The sequence below is a fragment of the Gopherus flavomarginatus genome, chromosome 2 (genome assembly GCF_025201925.1).
Source record: "Gopherus flavomarginatus isolate rGopFla2 chromosome 2, rGopFla2.mat.asm, whole genome shotgun sequence".
NCBI classification, from domain to species: domain Eukaryota; kingdom Metazoa; phylum Chordata; order Testudines; family Testudinidae; genus Gopherus; species Gopherus flavomarginatus.
The window spans coordinates 299882507-299909753 of record NC_066618.1 but is presented as its reverse complement, the minus strand read 5'-3'; the positions used below and the strand labels follow the sequence as shown (position 1 = coordinate 299909753).

The 27247-nt window shown below is 61.2% G+C and overlaps 1 protein-coding gene across 3 annotated transcripts; it reads left to right on the top strand.

The window, feature by feature from the left end:
- The first annotated feature begins 260 nt into the window (after positions 1-260).
- Positions 261-26902, top strand: GPT (glutamic--pyruvic transaminase). Of its 3 annotated transcripts, none has more exons than XM_050939400.1 (12): positions 261-441; positions 11393-11546; positions 16447-16536; positions 16821-16929; positions 17747-17880; positions 18829-19072; positions 20086-20165; positions 20542-20678; positions 21672-21846; positions 22156-22311; positions 25383-25495; positions 25786-26902. In XM_050939400.1, the coding sequence occupies exons 2-12, from the start codon at positions 11415-11417 to the stop codon at positions 25874-25876; spliced, it is 1461 nt and encodes a 486-aa protein (XP_050795357.1). In that variant the 5' UTR covers positions 261-441; positions 11393-11414; the 3' UTR covers positions 25877-26902. The 3 variants fall into 3 exon arrangements, with proteins under 3 accessions (XP_050795357.1, XP_050795356.1, XP_050795354.1); XM_050939397.1 differs by lacking the exon at positions 261-441 and adding an exon at positions 10933-11032; XM_050939399.1 differs by lacking the exon at positions 11393-11546 and having other exon boundaries at positions 355-441.
- Positions 26903-27247: the final 345 nt, after the last annotated feature.

Below are 27247 nucleotides of genomic sequence, written 5' to 3'. Positions count from 1 at the left end.
CCACTTCACGTCGCTGAGGGAGCGCAGTGTGCGCGTCTCCTCTCCACCAGCCGAAGGGCGTCGCGCAGGATGGTGCAGGCCGGACCCCGAGTGTTATCTGGGTTTGATGGACACCTGCCCCAGCCCACTGGCCCCTGGGGTCACTTCTGGCCCCAGCTCCTCTCCCGCCCCCGTGGGGGAGGGACGGAGGCGGGCGGTGGGCGTGGCTGGGGGTGCGGTGGGGTGAGCGGGGGAGACCTGGCTCTTTACATTCCCAGACCCGGCAGGGGCTGCCCCCGCCAGGCAGCTGCTCCCGGAAAGGTCACACAGCTGCTCCTGCTCCACGCAAAGCCAGGCGACGCCCTCCCAGCCGCCCGCCCCGCCCGCAGCTCTGCCACACGCTTCGGGGAGCGTGTGCTGGGAGGGAGCCCCCAGCAGACGAGGAGAGTGCCACTCAGCGAGGTGAGTGCCAGCCCCAGCGGGGAGCCCATTGCGCTGCCTGGACCCTACTCCAAGGGGGCAGGGCACCAGCCTGTGGGTCCTTTGGGTGGCTGATGCCCAGCAGTGCCCCCTGCAGCCTGGCATCGAGGGAGCAGCTCCCATGGACCTTTGCTTTACCCCCCATTGCTCCCCTAGGTCAGCCCAGCATGCTCCCTCCAGGGCTACCAGTGCTGGGGAAGCTACTAGGGCAGGGCAGCAGGGGGCGCTGGCTGGAGGGTCACAGCCCCCTGTTCGACTGGAGATCACCCACGGGGTGGGACCACCCAGGCCAGGCGGCCCTTCTCCTTCGTCCCGCTGTGACCGTCCCAGGCGGCGGAGCTCCCCCTCCCCCACATTGCGCGCCCAGGGCTGTGCCCATCACCCGTGTTCCTCCGCTCAGTGTCATCCCACTGCTTCTGATGTATCCCCTGGTTTCCCCTTCCATGGTCCCATCCCCTGGTCCCACGGCTCTGGGGCAGGCTGGTGGCACAGAACCTCGCGGCTGTCCCGTCTCCCCTGCGCTAGTTCTCCGTCCTCACTGCGTCTCCAGCCGCGGTGCTGGGCCCTGCCCCGTGTCCCGTCTCCCCTGCGCTAGTTCTCCGTCCTCGCTGCGTCTCCAGCCGCGGTGCTGGGCCCTGCCCCGTGTCCCATGTACCCTGCACTAGTTCTCTGTCCTTTCTGAGCTTTCTCCACGTCATGTCACCTGGACAATGTCATTACTGGTGATTGCATCAGTTGGGGGGTGGAGGGGGAGGGTTTGTTTATTTGGAGGGGGTGGAGGGGGAGCGACTGCTTGCTCTGCGGGTGCTCCAGGCTGGCGCAGACAGAGCCAGTCTGGAAACAGACGTGGAGCCTCAACAGCTGAAAGAATGGGACTGGGACCTGCAGTCCTGGCAGGAGGCCCAAGGCAGGAGGGGCCCAGGAGGCTCCACGCAGCCTATCGGGGCCCCCCAGGCCGGCACAGCCTCCGGCTGGGCTCAGCTGACTGGGACTGATAATCAGTCAGGTCCGGGTGGCTGTGTGAGCAGGGACCTGCGGGTGCCACTTCTCCTTTAACCCTCCCGGTGCTGGAACCCAGGGGCAGGGGGGGAATCACACCCCTGCCCTGCCCTATTTCTGGAATCCCCTCCCGTTCTGGGGTGTTACCTTGAGCCTCTTCCTCACTGAGGGCTGGTGCCTTGGCCTGGCCAGCCAGGGTCTGATGGACTCAAGCGGGGGGTGCGGGTGGGGACTGTGGGCCTAGCCCTGGCAGGTGGCAGGGCCCTGGGTGAAAAAGGTGCAAACTCACCCGGACTCTGAGTCCCCCTGAGCAGCTGGGCAGGGGAACTCCCCTGGCTCTAGAGAGGGACTTGCTGTATAGACGCCATGGAGCCCGGGCTTGTCACTGGACGAGCCAACTTCTGCAGGGGGGGCCTAAACCGGCTCTGCGGCTCCTGTGCACCTGGCTGAAGTTCAAGGGCTTCTCCAGGGTCATGAGCACCACATCGCTGCACGGGAGCCTGGGCTGGTCCCCAAGGACACGCGCCGGCCCCGGGAGAGCCGCGGGGCCGGGAGCTGGCTGAGACCCCCCAGGCGCCCAAGAGCCACATGCTGGGAATGGCGCTCAGGCCTCGAAGCAGCAACTTCGTTGGACACCTGTGCACATTGAGCCGACAGCAAGAGACAGCAGGAGAATCAGGGCTGGCCCCAATGCCTCAGTGCGGCGTGAGGGGGCGCTGTGCTGCAGGGAGCGGGGTGGGGCTCCTCCCACAGTCAGTGCTGACCCTAATATCCCAGCAAGCAACAGGGGGCGCTGTGCTGCCAGGAGACTCACTAGGGGGCGCTCTCCCCTGGCAGGCGATGTTGGCTCCAATGGCCCAGTCCTGCACTAGGGGGCGCTGTGCTCCAGGGAGACTCACTAGGGGGCGCTCTCCCCTGGCAGGCGATGTTGGCTCCAATGGCCCAGTCCTGCACTAGGGGGCGCTGTGCTGCCGGGAGATCACTAGGGGGCGCTCTCCCCGGGCAGGCAATGTTGGTCCCAATGGCCCAGCCCCACACTAGGGGGTGCTGTGCTGCAGAAGGTGCCATTGTTTGCATGAAGCCTACAACAGAGGTCCTGAATGCTTGGTGGCCATTAAGGATCCCAGGGTGCGTTTGCAGGCGTCCAGGAGTTACCTCCGTGTCCTGGCCAAATCCCACTGGCCGTGATTCCACTTCACCCCCTTTAATTTCAGCTGGACACAGGATTCTTCTTCACTTCCTCTCCTAAAGTGCTCTGTGATGTTACTGCTCGCTGGGATGGCAGCAGCGCTGCACCCCAGCAGTGGCTGCAGGAATCCCTCAAGGGTCAGCGTTTGTAATCAGTGTATTAATCATGCTGGGATCCTTGCAGTGTCACTGTGCTCCCCAGCCCACGTGTCCTTCCCTGCCTGGCTCCCGGGCCCCTGGCCGCCCATGCTGCAGAGACCTTCTCGCCAGGGCTAATGGGCAGGCTGTACTGCGCTCAGCTCTGTCTTAGCCCTGCTGGCTCTGCCCATGGCGCTGTTTATAGACTCTAGGACTCATAGACTCTAGGACTGGAAGGGACCTCGAGAGGTCATCGAGTCCAGTCCCCTGCCCTCATGGCAGGACCAAATACTGTCTAGACCATCCCTGATAGACATTTATCTAACCTACTCTTAAATATCTCCAGAGATGGAGACTCCACAACCTCCCTAGGCAATCTATTCCAGCGTTTAACCACCCTGACAGTTAGGAACTTTTTCCTAATGTCCAGCCTAAATCTCCCTTGCTGCAGTTTAAGCCCATTGCCTCTTGTTCTATCCTTAGAGGCTAAGGTGAACAAGTTTTCTCCCTCCTCCTGATGACACCCTTTTAGATACCTGAAAACTGCTATCATGTCCCCTCTCAGTCTTCTCTTTTCCAAACTAAACAAACCCAATTCTTTCAGCCTTCCTTCATAGGTCATGTTCTCAAGATCTTTAATCATTCTTGTTGCTCTTCTCTGGACCCTCTCCAATTTCTCCACATCTTTCTTGAAATGCGGCGCCCAGAACTGGACACAATACTCCAGTTGAGGCCTAACCAGTGCAGAGTAGAGCGGAAGAATGACTTCTCATGTCTTGTTTACAACACACCTGTTAATGCATCCCAGAATCATGTTTGCTTTTTTTGCAACAGTATCGCACTGTTGACTCATATTTAGCTTGTGGTCCACTATGACCCCTAGATTTCTTTCTGCCATACTCCTTCCTAGACAGTCTCTTCCCATTCTGTATGTGTGAAACTGATTGTTCCTTCCTAAGTGGAGCACTTTGCATTTGTCTTTATTGAACTTCATCCGGTTTACCTCAGACCATTTCTCCAATTTGTCCAGATCATTTTGAATTTTGACCCTGTCCTCAAGCAGTTACAATCCCTCCCAGTTTGGTATCGCCTGCAAACTTAATAAGCATACTTTCTATGCCAACATCTAAGTCGTTGATGAAGATATTGAACAGAGCCGGTCCCAAAACAGAGCCCTGCGGAACCCCACTTGTTATACCTTTCCAGCAGGATTGGGAGCCATTAATAACTACTCTCTGAGTACGGTTATCCAGCCAGTTATGCACCCACCTTATAGTAGCCCCATCTAAATTGTATTTGCCTAGTTTATCGATAAGGATATCATGCGAGACCGTATCAAATGCCTTACTAAAGTCTAGGTATACCACATCCACCGCTTCTCCCTTATCTACAAGACTCGTTATCCTATCAAAGAAAGCTATCAGATTGGTTTGACACAATTTGTTCTTTACAAATCCATGCTGGCTATTCCCTATCACCTTACCACCTTCCAAGTGTTTGCAGATGATTTCTTTAATTACTTGCTCCATTATCTTCCCTGGCACAGAAGTTAAACTAACTGGTCTGTAGTTTCCTGGGTTGTTTTTATTTCCCTTTTTATAGATGGGCACTATATTTGCCCTTTTCCAGTCTTCTGGAATCTCTCCCGTCTCCCATGACTTTCCAAAGATAATAGCTAGAGGCTCAGATACCTCCTCTATTAACTCCTTGAGTATTCTAGGATGCATTTCATCAGGCCCTGGTGACTTGCATACATCTAACTTTTCTAAGGCCATGTCTACATCTACAATTTTGCAGCGCTGGTTGTTACAGCTGTATTAGTACAGCTGTATAGGGCCAGCGCTGCAGAGTGGCCACACTTACAGCAACCAGCGCTGCAAGTGGTGTTAGATGTGGCCACACTGCAGCGCTGTTGGGCGGCTTCAAGGGGTTTTGGGGAAGGCGAGAGCAAACCGGGGAAGGAGACCAGCTTCGCCGCGGTTTGCTCTCGCGTTCCGCGAACCACCCTGCAAACCGCAGGGAAGGAGACCTGCTTGCTCGGGGGTTCGGCGAACGCGAGAGCAAACCGGGGAAGGAGACCAGCTTCGCCGCGGTTTGCTCTCGCGTTCCGCGAACCACCCTGCAAACCGCAGGGAAGGAGACCTGCTTGCTCGGGGGTTCGGCGAACGCGAGAGCAAACCGGGGAAGGAGACCAGCTTCGCCGCGGTTTGCTCTCGCGTTCCGCGAACCACCCTGCAAACCGCAGGGAAGGAGACCTGCTTGCTCGGGGGTTCGGCGAACGCGAGAGCAAACCGCGGCGAAGCTGGTCTCCTTCCCCGGTTTGCTCTCGCCTTCCCGGAACCACCCAGCAAACCTCAGGGAAGGAGACCTGCTTGCTCGGGGTTCGGGGAACGCGAGAGCAAACCGGGGAAGGAGACCAGCTTCGCCGCGGTTTGCTCTCGCGTTCCCCGAACCCCCCTGCAAACCGCAGGGAAGGAGACCTGCTTGCTCGGGGTTCGGGGAACGCGAGAGCAAGCCGGGGAAGGAGACCAGCTTGATTACCAGAGGCTTCCTCAGGTATGCTGGGATACCTGCTTATTCCACGGAGGTCAAGAAAAGCGCTGGTAAGTGACTATACTTGATTACCAGCGCTGGATCACCAGCGCTGGATCCTCTACACCCGAGACAAAACGGGAGTACGGCCAGCGCTGCAAACAGGGAGTTGCAGCGCTGGTGGTGCCCTGCAGATGTGTACACCTCCTAAGTTGCAGCGCTGTAACTCCCTCACCAGCGCTGCAACTTTCTGATGTAGACAAGCCCTAAGTGATTTTTAACTTGCTCTTTTTTTATTTTATCTTCTAAACCTACCCCCTTCCCATTAGCATTCACTATGTTAGACACTCCTTCAGACTTCTCAGTGAAGACCGAAACAAAGAAGTCATTAAGCATCTCTGCCATTTCCAAGTTTCCTGTTACTGTTTCTCCCTCCTCACTGAGCAGTGGGCCTACCCTGTCCTTGGTCTTCCTCTTGCTTCTAATGTATTGATAAAAAGTCTTCTTGTTTCCCTTTATTCCCATAGCTAGTTTGAGCTCATTTTGTGCCTTTGCCTTTCTAATCTTGCCCCTGCATTCCTGTGTTGTTTGCCTATATTCGTCCTTTGTAATCTGACCTAGTTTCCATTTTTTATATGACTCCTTTTTATTTTGTAGGTCATGCAGGATCTCATGGTTAAGCCAACGTGGTCTTTTGCCACATTTTCTATCTTTCCTACCCATCGGAATAGCTTGCTTTTGGGCCCTTAATAGCGTCCCTTTGAAAAATTGCCAACTCTCCTCAGTTGTTTTTCCCCTCAGTCTTGATTCACATGGGACCTTACCTATCAGCTCTCTGAGCTTACCAAAATCCGCCTTCCTGAAATCCATTGTCTCTATTTTGCTGTACTCCCTTCTACCCTTCCATAGAATTGCAAACTCTATGGTTTCATGTATCAGAGGGGTAGCCGTGTTAGTCTGGATCTGTAAAAGCAGCAAAGAATCCTGTGGCACCTTATAGACTAACAGACGTTTTGGAGCATGAGCTTTCGTGGGTGAATACCCACTTCTTCAGATGCATGTGGTGGAAATATCCAGGGGCAGGTATATATATGCTAGCAAGCAAGCTAGAGATAACGAGGTCAGTTCAATCAGGGAGGATGAGGCCCTGTTCCAGTAGTTGAGGTGTGAAAACCAAGAGAGGAGAAACTGGTTCTGTAGTTGGCAAGCCATTCACAGCCTTTGTTCAATCCTGAGCTGATGGTGTCAAATTCATCTGCAAATTTGACACCATCAGCTCAGGATTGAACAAAGACTGTGAATGGCTTGCCAACTACAGAACCAGTTTCTCCTCTCTTGGTTTTCACACCTCAACTACTGGAACAGGGCCTCATCCTCCCTGATTGAACTGACCTCGTTATCTCTAGCTTGCTTGCTAGCATATATATACCTGCCCCTGGATATTTCCACCACATGCATCTGAAGAAGTGGGTATTCACCCACGAAAGCTCATGCTCCAAAACGTCTGTTAGTCTATAAGGTGCCACAGGATTCTTTGCTGCTTTTATGGTTTCATGGTCACTTTCACCCAAGCTTCCTTCTACTTTCCCTCACCAACCTCCTGGCAAGACCTAGAGACACCCCTCCTGATGCCCCTGTGCTGAGTTAAATTGCTGCCCCGGGAGGAGAACTCGAGCTGGGGGACCGGCGGGAGAAGGGAGATGGAAACGGAGCAGAGAGCTGCACAGAGGGGAAGGCGCCAGAGGTCAGGAAGGGCACAGAGCTGAGCCCAGGGCTGGAGGAGCAGAGGCGGCAGTGGGTGAGAGCCATACAGGGTGGCTGCTCCAGACAGTGGGCGCTGCAGTGGAGGAGGCATTCTCCTGCACATAGAGCTAGGTGTTCAGGGACCCAGCCACGTACAAGCTGCAGTAATAGCTTGGCCACGCGGGAGCCCTGTAAGAATGACCAGAGCGGAGGACTGGCAGCCAGGATGCCCAGGGACTATCCCTGGCTCTGCGTTTGGCTCACTGGGTGACTTTGGGCAAACCATGGCCCCAATCTGTGCCTCAGTTTCCCCATTGGCAAATGGGGCCCATCCTACTCTCCCAAGGGGACTGCAAGGTGTCAAGCGCATTGAGATTCCTGGAGGGGAGTCGTGCTGCTTGTGCTGGAGGGACCCAGACATGTGTCTCTTTCAGCATCAGGCTGTCTCCTCCCCCTCCCCCTTTCTGCCCCTTCTGCCCCAGAGCTTGGCAGTGGCAGAGGGGAGAGTGCCCCCTACTGAGTCACCTGCCGTGTTCCCCTCAGCACAGTGCCCCCTCATGCTGTGCAGGGGCAGTCTGTCCCAATCTGCTGTGCTGTATTTCTGCTGAACGGCTGCCATGCTCCACCCCAGAAACGGCTGCATTTCAGTGGTGGGGGAAGGGAGCCCCATACACAGCCTGCAAAGCAGAGCACACTGGGGTGACAGTCACCCCAAGGAGTCTCAAAACTGGGGAGAGAATGGCTCAGCTGCTCCCTGACAGCAGCTTCCAGCTCACGGCGCCTGGGGGTCTGGCCTTGGATCAGGGCACTCGGGCCTCGCAGTCCCTCCCCGGGCTGGCTGGCTGGCTGGCCCAGGCAAGCTTTCATTGGGCCCAGCCCATTTGGATTGGGCAAGAATCAGCCAGAGCCATTGCTCCAAAGTGAACCCCAGAGCTCTTGAGGGCTGAAAAATCCCCAGCCCCATTTGCTGCTGGCTGAGCTGGCGCCCCTGCCTCCACTCAGCGGATCCCTGCGGCGGTGGAGTGGAGGGGTCCTTCTCACGCTAACCCCAGATGCTGAAGAGCCGGTTCGGATCATTTCCAGCTGAGCAGGCTCAACTGAAAACTCCGGCTCCTCCGCCCCAACCTCTGCCCCCTTCTGAAATTCTCCCATCTGCACCACGTCCTTGGGTCATACCTGCTCCTACCCCTGGGCCAGGGCAAATGTGAAACCAATTACTCGCTTCCCTGCTTTGCACAGCCCCTCACGCCGCTCCCTGCGGCCCTGGCTGGTCCGGCTCCATGCTGCTCTGCCGGCCAGGGGAGAGCACCCCGTCCCTCGGGCCAGCCCTCTCCCAAGGGCCTGGGCCCTACCTGCGGCGCCCCTTTCACTCCATAGGGAGGAGGGGCCGTGTTTGAAGGGCAGTGAAGACCATTCTGCCACACGGTCAGCATCCCTGCTCCCATCGCCCTGTTCTGGGGAGGAGCGGCCTCCCCTGTGCAGATCGCAGGACACGGGGTGGCTCGGTGCCCAGAGCTGGGTGCAGTTGACGTTCTCCAGCTGGCCCTGTGGTCACCTCAAGGGGGCATGGGGGACTTGAGCATGGCTGAGCACCCGCTGGCCTCGGTCAGCCAGCGCAGGCTGGGAGCGGGGCCTCTGCCTGGTTTTGGAAGATCCCAGCTGGTTACCCAGGCTCAGAGAGGGTCAATGCCCGGGCGATTCAGGAGTTATCAGTGGGTCCCTGTTCTAAAATTTTCCCCTCCCACGGCTATTGATTAATTCCTGAAATGCTTTAAAAACTCCACCTATTGATTGGAAAGCTCCTGCATCGTTAATGGGTTGCGTGGGTGAGCTGGAAACCATCACCCATCTTAAACACTCAGTAACAATCGCTTGCTCACCTTCTGTGGTGGGTCTCAAAGCGCTTTACCAAGCTGAGTGAGCACTGTAACAAACTGTTCAACTGTGTGCCATATGCACTATACTGCCAACAGACAATGGAGATTCTCCTGTACACCAAGTGGCAGGAGCCAATGCTTTCGGGACAGGATAATCTGAACTGCCCTGTACAGGATGGTAGCAGGTCCTGGGTGGTAATGGATACTATCCCCATTTTACCAAAGGAGAAACTGAGGCACAAAGCGATTTTATGTGACTCAACCAAGCTCACACAGCAAGTCAGGGACCGAACCCAGGTGTCCGGCTGCCTCCCCAGATCAGTCTATGTGAATTGTTTAACCTGCCGGGACCCAAGCTCAGGGTTCCACAGTTGCTGACATCGTTAACGTACAGTCCTTAGAAGAAGGCCCAGCTGGCCTCAGGCTCAGGCAGGTGAGTGGTGTCTTGCAGCAGGTTCCCGTAGATGGCTGTAGGGGGATGTCGTTAGGGCAGCAGAACGTGCTGGCTTCTGTTCCCAGCCGGACCACTAACTCAGTGTGTGACTGTGGGCAAGGCTCTTCCCCTCTTCATGGTGTGGGGGCAGGGAGGGGCCATGAACCATCCACCCTTTGCAGGTGGTTCCTGGAGGCTGGGACCTATGGCTGGTGAGTATGTGTCACCCCTGCTCCTGGCTGCAATGAGGTGGCCCACATAAGAACCTAAGCAGATCAGCTGAACTGTTCAAGTGTGTCTCATAAGCTCTATACTGCTGCAGCTAAGGGAGAGTCTCCTTTACTTCAAGTGATCCAGGCCTAGTGGCAGAAAGGTCCTGGTTTTCTCTCCTCACTGCTGGGTATTAAGCCTGGGTTGGCCAAGGAGGCAGGTCCCATTTGGGGGTCACTTTGCCCCATGGTTCTCAATGTTGAGGTGAGGAGAACAGGGGACCTGGCCTCACCCTTTTCCCAGCACCGGCTGTGGGGAGCCGGGGGGCTGTTGACCCATCCAGGAACGGCCCAAAGGGGTGACACACTGCCTCCTCTGCCCCTCCAGCACAGCTCCCCCTACTGCCACACCAGGGAACTGCGATCAGCAGTGACTCAGAGACAAGAGCGCCCCCTACTGAGCCTCCCAGCCCACCCCCCACAGCAGGGCATGCTGGGGTCAGCGCTGGCTCAGAGGGGAGAGTGCCCCGACTCCTTGCAGCGAGTGGCCCTTCGGGCGCTCTGTTGGCTGGTGCGTTCAGAAGACCTGTTCCCTGGTTTCGCTGTCTCGTGTGCAGAGGGAGTTTGCGCCTTTCAGTTCTGACCTGGTGGACACGACTACCGGGGCTCTGCTGGGTGGGTGGGGCAGCACCTTCGCTCAGCGCCCCTGCCCTCGCCCCAGCAGGGCCCAGACTGTCTGATACCTCCTGAGCAGGCTCTGGGGAGAGGAGCCCTTTTCCTCAGCCCCTCTGGGCAGCCCCACAGCTGTTACCAGGTGCATCCCAGGGTCACAGCCCGCAGGCCTGTAGAAAGGCCTCTGGTGCATGTCTACAGTGTGCTCCACTGCCCCCTACTGGATGGAATCAGAACTGATCAACTGTGTGTCCTAGGCCCCATACCACCTGTGGCTAGTGGCGAGTCTCCTTTAGCTCCAGTTGCAGGAGCCTGGTGGTGGGGAGCCTGGTCCCCATTCTGAGTGGTGGCATCGTAACAACCATGACAGCCGCCGGCAAGATACAGGGGCCTCGGGCTCTGTTCAGGACCCCCCAGGCCCATCATTAGCCTTCCAGCCTAACCCTGCCGAGCCCCCGCCTAAGAGCGCAGGAGTGGGGGGAGGGGGAGACAAAAAGCCCAATTTCCCTCCGGGAGCCTGGTGAAAAACACTGTGTGCGGGGGGGGGGCAGGCTGGGGGGCTTTCTGCCTTTGTGCCAACCCGGCTCCAGTCCTGGCAGGCTCCCAGGGCCCCCCGCGGCGTGTTCACTCTTTTCTTCCCCCTCCCAGGCCGAGTCTCTTTCAGCACCAGCCTGTCTCCTCCCCCCGCCCCCTTTCTGCCCCTTCTGCCCCCTATTAAAGAGCTGCTGAGCGGTTCGCTCCTTCTCCGCGCCTGGGACCCGGGGCGCCCTCCCTAGCGGCTGGTAGGTGCTCGCCTCCCGCGGGGGGCACGCCTGGCTCCGGGGTGGGCTGGGGTGGGGAGGGGGCCAGGGGAGGAGGGAGCAAGACAAGGACCAAGTCCCTGGAGGCTGCGGGGGGAGGGAAGAGCCGGATCCCAGATCCCTTCCCCGGGGCAGTTTCCTTCCCTCTCTCCCCGGGCACCTGCCGCCACCAGCCCGGATCCGCGGCTCCCCCTGCGCCCCAGCTCCAGGCCCGCTCCCCCGCCAGCCCCCCGCTGCTCCCGCGCCACGAAGGCGCTGCGGGCTGCGCTCAGGCGGGCAGCCCCCGGCCCCCCGCGCCCCGCTGCCGCCCCCCGCTCTCAGCTGCCCCCCCCTGCCTTGCAGAGCCCGGGCTGGGCTGGCCAGGATGGCGGAGAACGGGCTGCGGGACAAGGTGCTGAGCCTGGACTCCATGAACCCCTGGGTCAAGCGGGTGGAGTACGCGGTGCGTGGCCCCGTCCTGGCCCGCGCGGTGGAGCTGGAGGAGGAGCTAAGGCAGGTAAGGGGCAGAGCCGCCCCCTGGATCGCTCTCTTGGGGCCTCACCCCCTCGTTGCCCGGCTGTCCCTGGGGGCTGGATCGCCAGCCCCTCGGGGCAGGGACCTGCGGTGCTCTCTGTACAGCGCCTGGCACCACGCAGGGGGCCTGGGGCGCTGCTGGAACACACACAGTGTCGTTAATAAGAGTTAGACCCCCCTCAGCGGGCTAGGCGGGCATCATCATGGGCAGGTTCTCTCAGCAGTGCCCACTGGCCTCCCTGTGCCCCCCCAGTGCCTGGGCACCATGCCCCCTGGGCCCCCCAGTGCCTGAGCCCCCTGCCCCCTGGGTCCTCAGTGCCTGGGCACCCTGCCCCTGGCCTGCTGGTGCCTGGGCACCATGTCCTCTGTGCCCCCAGTGCCTGAGCCCCCTCCCTGGGTCCGATCCTGAGCGAGCCCCCCCAGCTCCTCTTGAAGCCCATGGGAAGTGTCTCTTGGGCCTGGGCCCTGCGTTCCTCTGAGAGAACTGCCCAGCTCCTCTGACAGCTGCCTTCCAGTCCCTGCGTCCCTGGCACCTTGCGGAACAGGCTGAGGGCAGGAGGGTGCCCGGCTCTGAATTCTTCACTGTGTGCTGGGAGCACAAAGTCTTGAGCAAACACCTGGAAGTTGCCTGGGACCAGCCCGGTGCTGGGTGGGTGTGGAACAAGTAGCTGCACTTCGTGCCCTCATCCCAGAGCCCTGTGCAGCCCCTGGAGGTGCATTTCCCAGGATCCCGCTGGCACTCCTGAAATGCAGCCACGTCTGGGGTGGAAGGGGGCAGCGTGCCGTGAGGCCGGGCAGCGGGCCAGGGAGGGAGGACAGACTCCACGTGGACGTGCAGAGGGAGGTCAGGAGTGGCCTGTGACTCCCTGAGTTCAGTTTTGCTAGCCCAGTGTCACGGAGCGTGGGGGAGTCAGGGCCCTGCACCCACCACCCTGTGCAGTGGGACTGGGAAGCAGCACAGGGTTCAAAGGTGGCACCTCCGGTGGCACAGGGCCCATAGCACTGCAGTGGGGCATTAGAGTCTGTATGGGCTCAGGGGAGAGCGCTCCCAACCCCTGCTAAGGCCCCAGTCTGGTTCCTGGCAGCAGAGCGTCCCCTGGCACCGCGCTGGGGGGCTCACTGGCTCGGCGAGCGAGGCTGCTGATGGGCCATGGCAGCAGGCTACCAAGCCTGCAGGGGGAGGAGGAATTCCCCCTCCTGCCCTGGGGCTCGCCCCCTGCCATTTCTGTGGCTGGGTGCTAGTCCAGGCACTGAGGAGCTGATGGGCAGGGGAGACACTGGCCAGCTCTGGGGCTGGGGCCTTCTCTCCTGAGGGGATGGAGCGGGACCCCATTGCCTGCTACACTGACAGATCCCGCCAGACCCCCGGGCTTGCCACACTGGCCGTGGCCTCATCCGGCACCGTGTCTGTTTCTGCCCAGTCAGGCCACCCCACCAGCTGGAAGGTGAGGCAGGGGTGGGGCCAGTCACCAGGGTTACGTTTGCACCTGGGCGTGTACTCTGCACACCTGGGTGCAGGTGTCTCCCTGTCTTGATATAGGTGGCTCAGTTACATAACCTGGCTCCGATTCCCATCTCACTCTTCCCCTCTCCTTCCTCTGTCCTGGGCCAGGACCCGGGGGGAGGCAGGAGGCTCCCAGAGGGAGGTGATCCAGGGCTGCTGGTCCGGGGGGTAGCTCTGTGTGGGCAGGGGGCTCAGCGAGGTGCCATCCAGGCCCGCTAGGCTGGGCTGCGTCTCACTTTCTGGTGCACGTGCTAGTGGTGGCGATGTGCGTGCGACGGCGTGGCTCGGGGGCATTATGTAAGAGTCACAGCCCAGGCAGGCTCCATGCCCCCTCGCCAGGGAGGGCCGCTCACTCCCAGTGAAGGGCGGCTGGGGACGTCTCTCCTGCCCTGCCAGCATGTCAGCTATTGACAGCAGCAAGCTCTGGGCCGATCCTGGCACTGTCTGGTCTGGCAGGTGCAGGCAGGTGCACAGGAGACACCAGGACCGGGGCTTTGACAGCCTCCTTCACCCTGGCACAGGACATCAGACCTGGCAGCAGCACTAGCCTGACCTAACACAATCCTCTGTCCAGGGCCGGGAGTGGCCAACAGCCCAGGCAGGGCTTAGGGGGTGCAGTGGCACTGGGGGCTGAAGAGCCAAAGAGATGCTCCAGGTCTGTGTGTAACCCCAGCCCTGGCTGAGACCTGTAGCTGCAGAGTCAATCTGTGGGCACTTCGGGCTCCAGAAAACCCCATGCATGGGCGCCTGCAATAACTTGTCAACACCCGGGCTGGGATTTGAATCCTCTTGCTCCAAAAACCCAGGCCCAGCCACTTGAGCTAGAGGAGAATCTCCTTGAGCTGTGAGCAGTATGGGGCCAATGACACAGAGCTAGGCAGTGCTGAGTCCATGCAGGAGAGGGTACTGGGGTGTGTGTGTGGTCTCACCAGCCAGGCCTCCCATCCCCTCTGTCATGGAGTCCCCGGGCGATGCTCTGGAGCTGCTCCCCACAAAGCCAGGCAGGACTCTGGGGAGCCTCCTCTCCCTTGGAGCAGACTTGTTCAGGGCAAGAAGCTCACACGGCTTCACCTCCTGGGTCTCTCCTTGGAGCATTCAGCATCCTCTGCCCCTCCGTGCACTTCCCACAGCGAGCGCACCCCAGCGGGGTCCTGGGGAAGCCACAGGGTCCTGCACCCCCACTTTGCAGTCAGACGTGACTCTCAGGCAGCCAGTAAAACAGAGGTTTATTCAATGACAGGAACAGGGTCTAAAACAGAGCTTGTAGGTACAGAGAACCGGACCCCTCGGCCGGGTCCATTCTGGGGGGCAGTGAGCCAGACCCCCACGTCTGCACTTCACTCCTCATCCCCAGCCAGCTCCAGACTAACAACCCCCTCCAGCCCCTCCTCTCTGGCCTTTGTCTCTTTCCCGGGCTGGGAGGTCTACTGACCTCTTTGTTCTCCCCCACCTTTAGCATTGCCTTGGAGAGGGGAGGGCCCGGCCATTAATTGCCAGGCGACAGAGGGTCAGCCAGGAACTGAGGCCCCCCCACAGTATTCAGATAAACAATAAGAACAGCCCCACTTCCTCACACCCTCCCAACAGGCTGTGGCACTCCCCTGCCCAGTGGCTGCTGCATGCTGTGCAGTGCCCGGGGCAGAGGTTGTGCCCTCTGCAGTTAGCAGTGGCAGCAGGCTGGGTATGCCCCTGGCTGGGAGGGTTCCTCTGGCACCAGCAGGTTGTGCTTTCCCAGGCCTGTGGCCTGCGCTGCATGGCATGGTGCCACCTTGCCGGCTGCTTTGGCTGCCTCTCCTGCAGCTCGCAGCCCAAGGAGCCTGTCTCGCTGCCAGCCTCCAACCAACCACCACAAGGGATGGCCCGGTCCCCTGCACAGCCTCCCGCCTGCCCTGGACTGTGTCCAGCTGGCTCAGCACGTGTCACGTCTCCACCACAGAGCCCACGTTCCCAGGTCCATGCCATTGCTCTGTACACACGTCCCTGCCCAGGCTCTGGGCTCAGCCCCCTGGGGGCCCCAGATGGGGGTGGAGGAGACAGCCTGTCCCATGCCAGCACCTGGGACATGGTGGGGCCCGCTCTCCCTCTCGCCCTGACCCTGGGAGCTCCTGGGCCCTGGGAGGGGCAGCACAGGGCAGAGGGCGGCATGGGGCGCTCTCAGTCAGTGCAGGCCCCAGGGTGGCGCTAGAGGGCGCTGTGCTGCAGGGCGGGGGGGACCTGCAGGGGGCGCTCTCAGTCAGTGCAAGCCCCAGGGTGGCGCTAGGGGGCGCTGTGCTGCAGGGCGGGGGGACCTGCAGGGGGCACTTGTGCTGCAGGGCAGGGGTGGATCTGCAGGGGGTGCTCTCCCCTCTGGATGCAGGCCCCAGGGTGGCGCTAGGGGGAGCTGTGCTGCAGGGCGGGGGGACCTGCAGGGGGTGCTCTCAGTCAGTGTAGGCCCCAGGGTGGCGCTAGAGGGCGCTGTGCTGCAGGGCAGGGGTGGATCTGCAGGGGGTGCTCCCCCCTCTGGATGCAGGCCTCAGGGTGGCGCTAGAGGGCGCTGTGCTGCAGGGCAGGGGTGGATCTGCAGGGGGTGCTCTCCCCTCTGGATGCAGGCCTCAGGGTGGCGCTAGGGGGAGCTGTGCTGCAGGGCGAGGGGGACCTGCAGGGGGCGCTTTCAGTCAGTGCAGGCCCCAGGGTGGCGCTAGAGGGCGCTGTGCTGCAGGGCGGGGGGATCTGCAGGGGGTGCTCTCCCCTCTGGATACAGGCCCCAGGGTGGTGCTAGAGGGCGCTGTGCTGCAGGGCGGGGGTGGATCAGTAGGGGGCGCTCTCCCCTCTGGATACAGGCCTCAGGGTGGCACTAGGGGGAGCTGTGCTGCAGGGCGGGGGTGGATCAGTAGGGGGCGCTCTCCCCTCTGGATACAGGCCCCAGGGTGGCACTAGGGGGAGCTGTGCTGCAGGGCGGGGGTGGATCAGTAGGGGGTGCTCTCCCCTCTGGATACAGGCCTCAGGGTGGCACTAGGGAGAGCTGTGCTGCAGGGCGGGGGGACCTGCAGAGGGTGCTCTCAGTCAGTGTAGGCCCCAGGGTGGCGGTAGGGGGCGCTGTGCTGCAGGGTGGGGTAGGATCAGTAGGGGCGCTCTCCCCTCTGGATGCAGGCCCCAGGGTGGCGCCAGAGAGCGCTGTGCTGCAGGGCGGGGGTGGATCAGTAGGGGGCGCTCTCCCCTCTGGATACAGGCCCCAGGGTGGTGCTAGAGGGAGCTGTGCTGCAGGGCGGGGGTGGATCAGTAGGGGCGCTCTCCCCTCTGGATGCAGGCTGGGTATTGTAGCTGGAGGAGGTAGCGCCCTGGCAGAGGCAGCTTTCCCAGGGTTGGCTCCGTTCTCCCTCCTCCGTCTCTCCTCTTGCAGGGTGTGAAGAAGCCTTTCACAGAGGTGATTAAAGCCAACATCGGCGATGCCCACGCCATGGGCCAGCGCCCCATCACTTTCCTGCGCCAGGTACGCCAGGGCCCTGCCACCCACCAGGAGCCTGTGGAACTCACTGCTGCAGGATCTTGGTAACTCTGGGCACAGGCTAGACGCTGAGACGGCCCTGAACTCGAGGCTCCTCCCTGCAGCCCCATCACATGGACTGGGGGGGCCCTGCTGGTCCCCGCGTCCCCTGTCAGCCAGGCTAGGCAGGGAGGGCTCCTGGGGATGAGGACACCGGAGCAGGAACCGGGCGGCAGCTGCGTGACTGTGGGGTGGAGCGTGGAGCCGTCTCAAGGCTTTGTGCCCCGCAGGTCAGCGCCCTGTGCCTGTACCCCGAGATGCTGAGCGAACCCCTCTTCCCTGACGATGCCAAGCAGCGAGCACGCAGACTGCTGGCAGTGTGCGGAGGGCAGAGCGTCGGTAAGTACCCTCCCCCTGGGAACCCAGCCTGCCGGCCCCCCAGGAACCCAGTCTGCCACCTCCCCCTGGGAACCCAGACTGTCACTTCCCCCTCCCCCCCGGGAACCCAGCCTGCTGCACCCCAGGAACCCAGCCTGCATCCTCCCCATGTATCCAGCCTGCCACTCCCTGCCCCTGGGAACCCAGTCTGCAGCCCACTGCCCCCCTAGTGCTGCCCACCCACCCACAGCCCAATGTATTGCCCACCCTCCCCCCAGCCCAGAGTGCAGATCCCCCCTCCCAGTATGCTGCCCACCCCCACAGGCCCAGGGCGCTGCCAGGCCCCCACCAGTCACAGCAGAGTCCCACATCTCCCATACGACACCTGCAGGTGTGTGTCCAGAGCCACATGGGGCACCTGCTTGGCTGAGGGCCCAGGCCTGGCTGCTTGGGGCTCACAGTGCCCAGAGGCTGGCACGGCCTGGTAGCTTTGCTGTTGTCTCAAGGGTGCCACATACAGAAGAGCAGGACCCTGGAATGTGTTAAAATCACTGTGTAATCTACTTCTTCTGGGGGAGATGAGTTTGGAGGGGCTCTGGTTTATACCCCCAATCCTCTGTCCCCCAAAGGGGCCCGTCCGGGGCAGATGGGGTGTACTGGAGAAGGTGTCCTTGTTCCGTGCATGGCTGACAGCATGTCTCCAACCGGGAGCACTAACTCCCCTGATGCAGCCCCCGCAGCCAGGCCCCAAGGGCAGCACCCCCTGGAGCCTCCTCTGCTCACCAGCAACCCCCAACCTCTGCTACCCCAGCCCCAGCTCGGGTCTCTCCCTCACCAGGTGCCTACACTGCCAGCCCCGGCATCAAGATCATCCGCCAGGATGTGGCCCGGTACATCGAGAGGCGGGACGGGGGCATCCCCGCCAACCCAGACAACATCTACCTGTCTACGGGTGCCAGTGATGCTGTCATGGTAGGGTGTCCCGTCTCCCCGCCAGCAATGGGCACACTCGGGGGGCTGCAGGCTGGGACCGAGGGGCATCAATAGAGCTGGGTTTGCGGGGGGGAGGCTGGGAGTGAGGGACACCAGCAGAGCTTTAGGGGAGAAAGAGCCCAGGGCTGGGAGAGTAGGGGCCTGGAGGTCAGGAGTGAGGGGCACCGGCAGAGTTGTGGTGGGGGGAGCCCAGGGCTGGGAGAGCAGGAGCTGCGGGTCAGGAGTGAGGGGCACCGGCAGAGCTCGGGGGGGTGGGGCGTAGGGACTCTGCTCCCATTGGGATCTTTACTCTCTCCTGTTCCTGAGCTCTCGGTGCCCCTGTGCCCAGGGAAGAATTGGCCTCTCGCTCTGCTGCCTGGTTGCTGATGCTTCCGAAGCTCCCAGGACCCCTCCCCTCCGAGCCCCATTCCCTCCTCCCCCCGCCACTCTTGGCTCTATGCTCAGGGCAGTGCCCAGTGGGCTGGGAGCCAGCTCTCATGCCAGTGTTGCCCGGGAGCTTGGTCAGCCTCACAAAGGGCCCTTTGTACCATGCTTGGCACTGCCCTGGCAGACTGGCAGCCACGGGCCTGCTGGGAACTCACAGGCTGGGATAGTGGGGGGGAAGGATGATAGAGCGGGGGCAAGGAGGGATGGGGAGGCTGCCTCCAGGTAACCTCTGTGAGGGGCAATGCGGGGCAGGAACCTGACCCTGCCCTGCACCCCTGTCAGTGGGGTGGGGGGTGCTCCAGGGGCGTATGAAGTGGTCCAGTGGGCAGTGCCCAGAGCATCAATGGCCCTTTGGTCGCAGCCCTCAGGGCCCTGCTGCTCCCTGGGGGGAGCCCTGACCCACTCTCATGCCCCTCTGCCCCCCACGCTGCTGCAGCCCAGGTGACCCCTGGTCCCTGCCCACCCTGTGCTGCCCCTGCCCATCCCTCCCTCTCTCCCCAGACCATGCTGAAGCTGCTGGTGTCAGGGGAGGGCCGGTCGCGGACGGGCGTGATGATCCCCATCCCCCAGTACCCACTCTACTCGGCTGGCATCGCCGAGCTGAACGCCGTGCAGGTCAACTACTACCTGGACGAGGAGCACTGCTGGGCGCTGGACGTCAGGGAGCTGCGGCGGGCGCTGTGCCAGGCCCGCAGGCACTGCCAGCCCCGCGTGCTCTGCATCATCAACCCTGGGAACCCCACCGGTACCGCGGGGGCGGGAAATGGGACAGGGGCCTTTGTCCTCCAGGGGACGCTGGCTCCTATCCAGCCTCAGGGCAGGGACTGGCTGACCCAGTGGGGCAGGAATGGGACCTGGGGGCTCTCCGGAGGTGCTCAGCGAGCTCCTGTCATCAGCCTTAAACTCATTAACTGGCTCTTTTAACAAGCTCCAGCTTCCCCCTCACCAGCCATGGGGCTAGGTACTGAGAGGTCAGAGCAGGGTGGCCAGGTCCGGGTAGCAGCAGAGCCCCCCAGCCAGGGTCAGGCAGAGGCAGGGTGTGCAAGGGGTTACAGCTGGGCATGGGGAGCCAGAACTCCTGGGTTCTATCCCAGCACTGCCAGACTCTGTGTGACCTTGGGCCCGTCTCGTCCTCCCTGCTGCCCCCAACCCCGGGAATCCAGTCTGCTTCCCCTCTGGGAACCCAGCCTGCAGTCCCCCAGGGAACCCAGCCTGCCACCCGCCCCAGGAACCCAGCTGCTGCCCGCCCCCGGGAACCCAGCCTGCCACACAACCCCTCGGGAACCCAGCCTGCTGCCTGTTGCCCCCACCTCCGGGAACCCAGCCTGCTGCCTCCTGCCACCCCCCGGGAACCCAGACTGCTATCTGCCACCACCCCACCCGGGAACCCAGGGGGTGACCCTGAGTGACCTGCCAGGGGTCAGTGCTGAAAATTAATGCTGGTGAAGGGCTTTGAGCTTTGTGGGTGGGCAGAGGAAAGGTGCAAGGTGATCCGTTGCCTGGGGCACTGGCACCCTGACTTGTGAGGGGTGAGGAAGGGAATGGTGCCATCCAGGCAGTGCTGTGCCCACCTCCTGGCCTATGCCCCCAGTGCTGGAGGGAGGATGGAGTGGGGGTCAGGAGGTCTGGGCTGGTCTGAGTCCCTGTGCAGAGCTGTTCCCTGGTGCCAGGGTGGGTGAGTGCAGGGTGGGAGGGCAGAAGCTGCTGGCTGGCACAGGCCCCTCTACATCCCCCTGATGGGCTTGTCTTGTGCCACAGGCCAGGTCCAGAGCCGGAAATGCATCGAGGACATCATCAAGTTTGCGTGGGAGGAGCAGCTCTTCCTGATGGCCGACGAGGTGAGGGCGAGAGCTGGCTCCCAGCCCCTGCTGTCCCACGGCTGGGCTCCCTGTCCTGGGGGGGCCCGAGTGTCTCTTCTGGGGAGCCAGCCTGGTGCCCCCCACCAGAGGAGCTGGAAGAGCTCGGGGGCTGCCCCCGCCCGGAGGAGTGGGCGGGGCTGTAGGGTCCCATGAGTGGGTGGGCGTTGGCCCTGGCATGGCTGGTATGCTTGGCTGTATTCCTAGAAGTTTCATCAGCACACAACAACATCTTAATTAAAGGTTCATCTTCGATTCTTGGAGACTCCAGGAGACTCCTGGAGGGTTGGCACCCCTAGACCTGCCGTGGGCCCAGCGGTGGGCCCGGCGGGTGGCCTGACCCCCCTCTGCCCTGCAGGTCTATCAGGACAACGTTTACGCCGAGGGCTCCGAGTTCCACTCCTTCAAGAAGGTCCTTTTCGAGATGGGCCCCACGTACTCGCGCGTGGTGGAGCTGGTATCCTTCCACTCCATCTCCAAGGGCTTCATGGGAGAGTGAGTGCCCCCCGCCCACCCCCGGTCTGCCCCCCGTGCCAAGGGGCATGGGGCAGAGCGCAGCTGGCGTGGAAAACCCCTGTGCTGCCCCCTGGTGGCTGTGCCCTCCATGGGCTGAGGAACCCCACTGGCCATGACGAGTGGGGCCCTACTCCCCAGCCTGGCCCCGGGAGCAGGGAGGAGGCCGGGGGGGATATAAGTCCATCCCCATGGCAGCGCTGTGGCCCCAGAATGACTAGCCCAGGAGGCCAGCTGGAGCAGGGAGCTGGCAGCCAGCTGCTTAGGCCCTGCCTGGGACCCTGGCCACCCCTCGGGGCAGTTCTGACCCCAATCTGAGCCCAGCCGAGCTGCTCAATGCCCCCATGGCTTATGCCTCGTGGGAGCATGACATTCTGGGTGGCGCCGAGACGTGCCCCTTCGCCTCGGGGTCCCTGAGACTTCGCCCCACAGGGGCGCCCCCACGGGGCAGGAGGGACACAGGCCCCTGGGCATCGAGGGGTGATGTAGGGACTCATGGAGTGCCTATGGGGCGAGCAAACCAGTGATCCCCCCAGGCCTCAAACCCCAGGGGTCCCAGAGGGAGGGAGGGAGGCCAGGCCCCACTCCCCTGGGGTCCTAGAGGGAGGGGGATCCAGGCAGCACCCCCAGGGGTCCCAAAAGGAGAGGAATCCAGGCCCCCCCCCCAGGGGTCCCAGAGGGAGGGGGAGCCAGGCCACGCCCCCCAGGGGTCCCAGAGGGAGGGGAGCTAGGCCCCACCCCCAGGGCTCCCAAAGGAAGGGGGAGCCAGACACCCTCTCAGAGGGAGGGGGAGACAGGTCCCGCCCCCCAGGGGTCCCAGAGGGAGGGGGAGCCAGGCCCTGCCCCCCAAGGGTCCCAGAGAGAGGGGGAGCCAGGCCTCACCCCCCAGGGGTCCCGGAGGGGAGCCAGGCCCCACCACCAGGGGTCCCAGAGGGAGGGGGATCCAGGCCCCAGTCTCACCCTCTCGCCCCCCAGGTGTGGGCTGCGTGGGGGGTACATGGAGGTGGTGAACCTGGATCCGGCGGTGCAGCAGCAGCTCTCCAAGCTGGTGTCGGTGCGGCTGTGCCCACCTGTGCCCGGCCAGGTGCTGCTGGACGTCGTCATGAACCCGCCGAAGCCTGGCGAGCCCTCGTACCAGAGCTTCATCCGAGTAAGTGTGGGGGGATCGCAGCCATGGCCCCGATCCCGGCCACCAGCGCCAGCTCCTCCCTGAGGGGCACCCCCTACCAGCCCCATGGGCATCTCACCCCAGATCCACCAGCTGCCCCCTGCACCAGCCCTTTTCCCCTCCCCAGGGAAGGCCCCAGACCCACCTCCTCCACCACCCCATGGGCCTCTCCCCCGACCCCCAGGCCCTGCTATACCCAAGTGCCTGTCCCCATTTCCCCTTGCCTGCAGCCCCCCCTTCTCCCCCATGGCAGCTCCTGCCACTCAGCGCTGTGCGTCTCTCGGCTCCCAGGAGAAGCAGGTGGTGCTGAGCGACCTGGCCCACAAAGCGCAGCTGACCCAGGAGATCTTCAGCCAGGTGCCCGGGATCCACTGTAACCCCGTGCAGGGCGCCATGTATTCCTTCCCCAGGATCCAGATCCCAGCCAGGGCTGTGCAGGAGGCCCAGGTGAGAGCCGGGCACGGAGCAGCCTTGGGGAGGTGGGTGGGGGAGCTGGTCTGGGGAGAGCCGGGCACGGAGCAGCCTGGGGACTGGGGGCGGGCGAGCAGGGCCAGGGATGTGGGCAGGGGAGTGGGGCCAGGGATATGGGTGGGGGAGCAGAGCTGGGGATGTGGGTAGGGGAGCAGGGCTGGGGAGAGCTGGGCACGGAGCAGCCTGGGGGCTAGGGGTAGGGGAGCGGGGCCAGGGATGTGGGCAGGGGAGTGGGGCCAGGGATATGGGTGGGGGAGCAGAGCTGGGGATGTGGGTAGGGGAGCATGTAGGGATAAAGTGAGGAAGGCTAAAAGCCGCATTGAACTGGAACTTGCAAAGGGAATCAAAACCAATAGTAAAAGGTTCTACAGCCACATAAATAAGAAGAAAACAAAGAAAGAAGAAGTGGGGCCGCTATACACTGAGGATGGAATGGAGGTTAAGGATAACCTAGGCATGGCCCAACATCTAAACAAGTACTTTGCCTCGGTTTTTAATAAGACTAGTGAGGAACCTTGCGATGATGGAGGGATGATAAACGGGAATGTGGATATGGAAGTGGATATTACTGCAACTGAGGTAGAGGCCGTACTTGAACAGCTCGATGGGACGAAGTCGGAGGGCCCGGACAATCTCCACCCGAGGATATTAAAGGAACTGGCGCGTGAAATTGCGAGCCCGTTAGCGAGAATTTTTAAGCAATCGATAAACTCGGGGGTTGTGCCGTATGACTGGAGGATTGCTAATGTAGTTCCTATTTTTAAGAAAGGGAATAAGAGTGATCCGGGTAATTATAGGCCTGTTAGCTTGACGTCTGTAGTATGTAAGGTCTTCGAAAAAATTTTAAGGGAGAAAGTAGTTAAGGACATAGAGGTCAATGGGAATTGTGACGAATTGCAACACGGATTTACTAAAGGTAGATCGTGCCAAACCAATCTGATCTCCTTCTTTGAGAAGGTGACGGATTACTTAGATAAAGGAAATGCGGTAGATATAATTTACCTAGATTTCAGTAAGGCGTTCGACACTGTTCCGCACGCGGAGCTGTTAGTTAAATTGGAAAAGCTGGGAGTGAATATGAAAGTTGTAAGGTGGATAAGGAACTGGTTAAAGGGGAGACTCCAGAGGGTCGTATTGAAAGGTGAACTGTCGGACTGGAAGGAGGTCACCAGTGGAGTCCCTCAAGGATCGGTTTTGGGACCGATCTTATTTAACCTTTTTATTACTGACCTTGGCACAAAGAGCGGGAATGTGCTAATAAACTTCGCGGATGACACGAAGCTGGGGGGTATTGCTAACACGGAGAAGGACAGGGATACTATTCAGGAAGATCTGAACCACCTTGTAAACTGGAGTAATAGAAATAGGATGAAATACAATAGTGAAAAGTGCAAGGTCATGCATTTAGGAATTAATAATAAGAATTTTGGATATACGTTGGGGGCGCATCAGTTGGAAGCGACGGAGGAGGAGAAGGACCTTGGGGTACTGGTTGATAGCAGGATGACTATGAGTCGCCAATGTGATACGGCTGTTAAAAAAGCAAATGCGATTTTGGGATGCATCAGGCGGGGTATTTCCTGCAAGGATAAGGATGTGTTAGTACCGTTGTATACGGCGTTGGTGAGACCCCATCTGGAATACTGTGTGCAGTTCTGGTGTCCCATGTTCAAGAAGGATGAATTCAAACTGGAACAGGTTCAGAGACGGGCTACGAGGATGATCCGAGGAATGGAAAAAACTGCCTTATGAAAGGAGACTCAAAGAGCTTGGCTTGTTTAGCCTGGCCAAAAGAAGGCTGAGGGGGGATATGCTCGCCCTATATAAATATATCAAGGGGGTTAACGTTAGGGAGGGAGAGGAATTATTTAAGTTTAGTACTAATGTAGCCACGAGGACAAATGGGTATAAACTGGATATTAGGAAGTTTAGACTTGAAATTAGACGAAGGTTTCTGACCATTAGGGGAGTGAAGTTCTGGAATAGCCTTCCGAGGGAAGTAGTAGGGGCAAAAGACTTTCCTGGCTTTAAGACAAAGCTTGATAAGTATATGGAGGGGATGTTATGATAGGATCGTTAATTTGGGCAATTGATCTTGAATTACCACCAGACAGGTCTGCTCAATGGTCTGCGGGGAGATGTTGCATGCGATGGGTACTGAGTTGCTGAGGAGAATTCCTTCTTGGGTGCTAGCTGGTGACTCTTGCCCACATGCTCAGGGTTTAGCTGATCGCCATATTTGGGGTCGGGAAGGAATTTTCCTCCAGGGCGGATTGGCAGGTGCCCTGGAGGTTTTTCGCCTTCCCCTGCAGCGTGGGGCACGGGTCGCTTGCTGGTGGTGTCTCTGCAGCTTGAGGTCTTCAAACCATTTTTGAGGATTTCAATAACTCGGTCCTGGGATAGGGGTTGTTATAAAATTGGATGGGTGGGGTTCTGTGGCCTGCCTTGTGCAGAAGGTCAGACTAGATGATCAGATTGGTCCCTTCTGACCAATGAGTCTATGAGTCTATGAGTCTATGAGCAGGGCTGGGGAGAGCCGGGCACGGAGCAGCCTGGGGTCTGGGGGTGGGGGAGCGGGGCTTGGGATGTGGGTGGGGGAGCGGGGCCGGGGATGTGGGCAGAGGAGTGGGGCTGGGGAGAGCCGGGCAAGGAGCAGCCTGGGGGCTGGGGGTGGGGAGCAGGGCCGGGGACGTAGCATGGGAACAGGGCCAGGACATGGGCAGGGGAGCAGGGCTGAGGAGAGTCAGGCACTGAGCAGCCTCGGGGATGTGGGCAGGGGAGTGGGGCTGGGGACGTAGGCAGGGGAGCAGGGCTGGGGAGAGCCGGGCACGGAGCAGCCTCGGGGATGTGGGCAGGGGAGTGGGGCTGGGGACGTAGGCAGGGGAGCAGGGCTGGGGAGAGCCGGGCACGGAGCAGCCTCGGGGATGTGGGCAGGGGAGTGGGGCTGGGGACGTAGGCAGGGGAGCAGGGCCGGGGAGAGCCAGGCACATACCGGGCATCTCTCCTCCCCTCCCATCTCCCCTAACCCAGCCCTCGCTCCTCCCCAGGCACGGGGCTTTGCCCCAGACATGTTCTTCTGCCTCCAGCTGCTGGAGGAGACGGGCATCTGTGTGGTGCCAGGTAGTGGCTTTGGGCAGCGAGAGGGCACCTATCACTTCAGGTAAGAGTCCCCCTGGCCACGCTCCACACCCGGATCCCCTGGGAAGGGCTGGCAATGCGGAGCTGGGAGAGACCCGGCAGTCTGCCCACTGCCCCTGAATCCTGACACCCATCCCCTCTGCCCAGCTCTCACCCCCCCAGCCCTCCTGCCCCCTCGGGAGGTCTCTTGTGCTCAGCTGTGCTGGGTGATGGGGGGGGGTGTTAAGGGGCCCCTGGCTCCCAGGAGGGGGCGGGGGCTGGCAGGTTGGGCTCAGCCAGGTGCACGGGGCTGAGGGATCTCTCTGTCCGCAGAATGACCATCCTGCCGCACGTGGAGAAGCTCCGGATCGTGCTGAAGAAACTCAGCCAGTTCTATGCCAAGTTCACCCAGGAATATTCCTAATGTGCTGCCCGGGGCAGCTGCCAGCTCTGCCCTTCCTGCCCATCCAGTGCCCACCGGGGGCTGGGGCCGCTTCTCGCTCTGGCAGTGGGACTGGCAGGTGTCCATGCCCTCCGATGGGGAACCCACCTTTGCCAGCCCAGCTGCCCCTCTCGCCAAGTGCTCCTGAGGGGTGCCAGGTGCTCTGGGGCTGTGTCCTGCTGCTGACACTCCATCACCCCCCCAGCCTTTGTGGGTGGGGCAGCTTGGGCACAGGCTGCACCAGCACCAGGCAGCTGTGTGCCAGCGAGCTCGCAGCCCCTGTCCCCCCTGCGGCCCAGCTGGCTGAATTCCACTAGCCCCATGCAGCCTGCTGGGCACCGCTGGATGAGGTGGGCCCTGCGGGTGGGTTCCAGCAGCACCCATTGTGCCATCTGTGCTGGGCTCCCCCATGCTCCTTCTCACACCCGTTTCCCAGGCCAGGGCAGGGGGCACCACGCTCTGTCTGCCAGACCCTGGCCAGGCCGGGACTCTGGCTCCCCCGCTCAGGCTGTATCACCAGCCCTGCCTGGGCCAGCACAGCCCCTGCCCCCACCCATCAATGCCAAACTCCAGGAGCCCACCAGCTCCTCCTCACCCACTGTCCTGAAGTGCCTTGTTCCCCCTCCTCCTCTGCTGGCCCTGTGCCCTGCAAGGGGGCAGCCCAGCGGCTCTGTCTGCCCCCTAGGCCAGGCCAGCAGGGCTCCCTGCGCCACCCCCTTCCCTGGGGCTACAGCGGGTCAGACCTAGGCTGGGCACACGGTCCTGCCCAGCGCCCGCGGGTGGCATGGAAGCTGCAGCCCATGGAGGGACGTGCCCAGTCCATTTGGATCTAAGTGTCACTGATTGAGCCTGTGGGGCTTTGCTCTGCCTCCCCGCCCACGTGTGGGTCCTGGGCAGAGAAGTGGCCGGGGCGGGTGCATGAGGCTGGGTGATGGCTGGCTGGAAATGGGGCTTCACGGGGGCCCGGCCTGGACCCCTCAGAGCAGCAATAAACAGTTAATGAAGGAACCAGGGTTGCTGTGCTGTGTGTGTGTGTGGGGGGGCATTGCTCTGGGGGGCCACACTGGGACACATGGTCACCCCAGTCCCTGCCAGTGTGGGGCACCGCAGGCCACGCTGCTGCTGCCCTGGCACCGGCAGGGCACTGTCAGGCAGGTGGCGGTGTTGGGGCTCTGCCCCAGTCTTGCTGCCCCACAGTGGGTCTCTGCAGCCTCCTGGTGGCTGAAGGATGAAGAGCGACAGCCCCACTAAGCAGGAACCTGCCCCACATGCCAGGCCTTAGGGGCTGCTGTGTCTGGGTGTGGGGCTGGCCGGGGAGGGCGCGGCAACGCTGGGGAGCTCGCCACCTTCCAC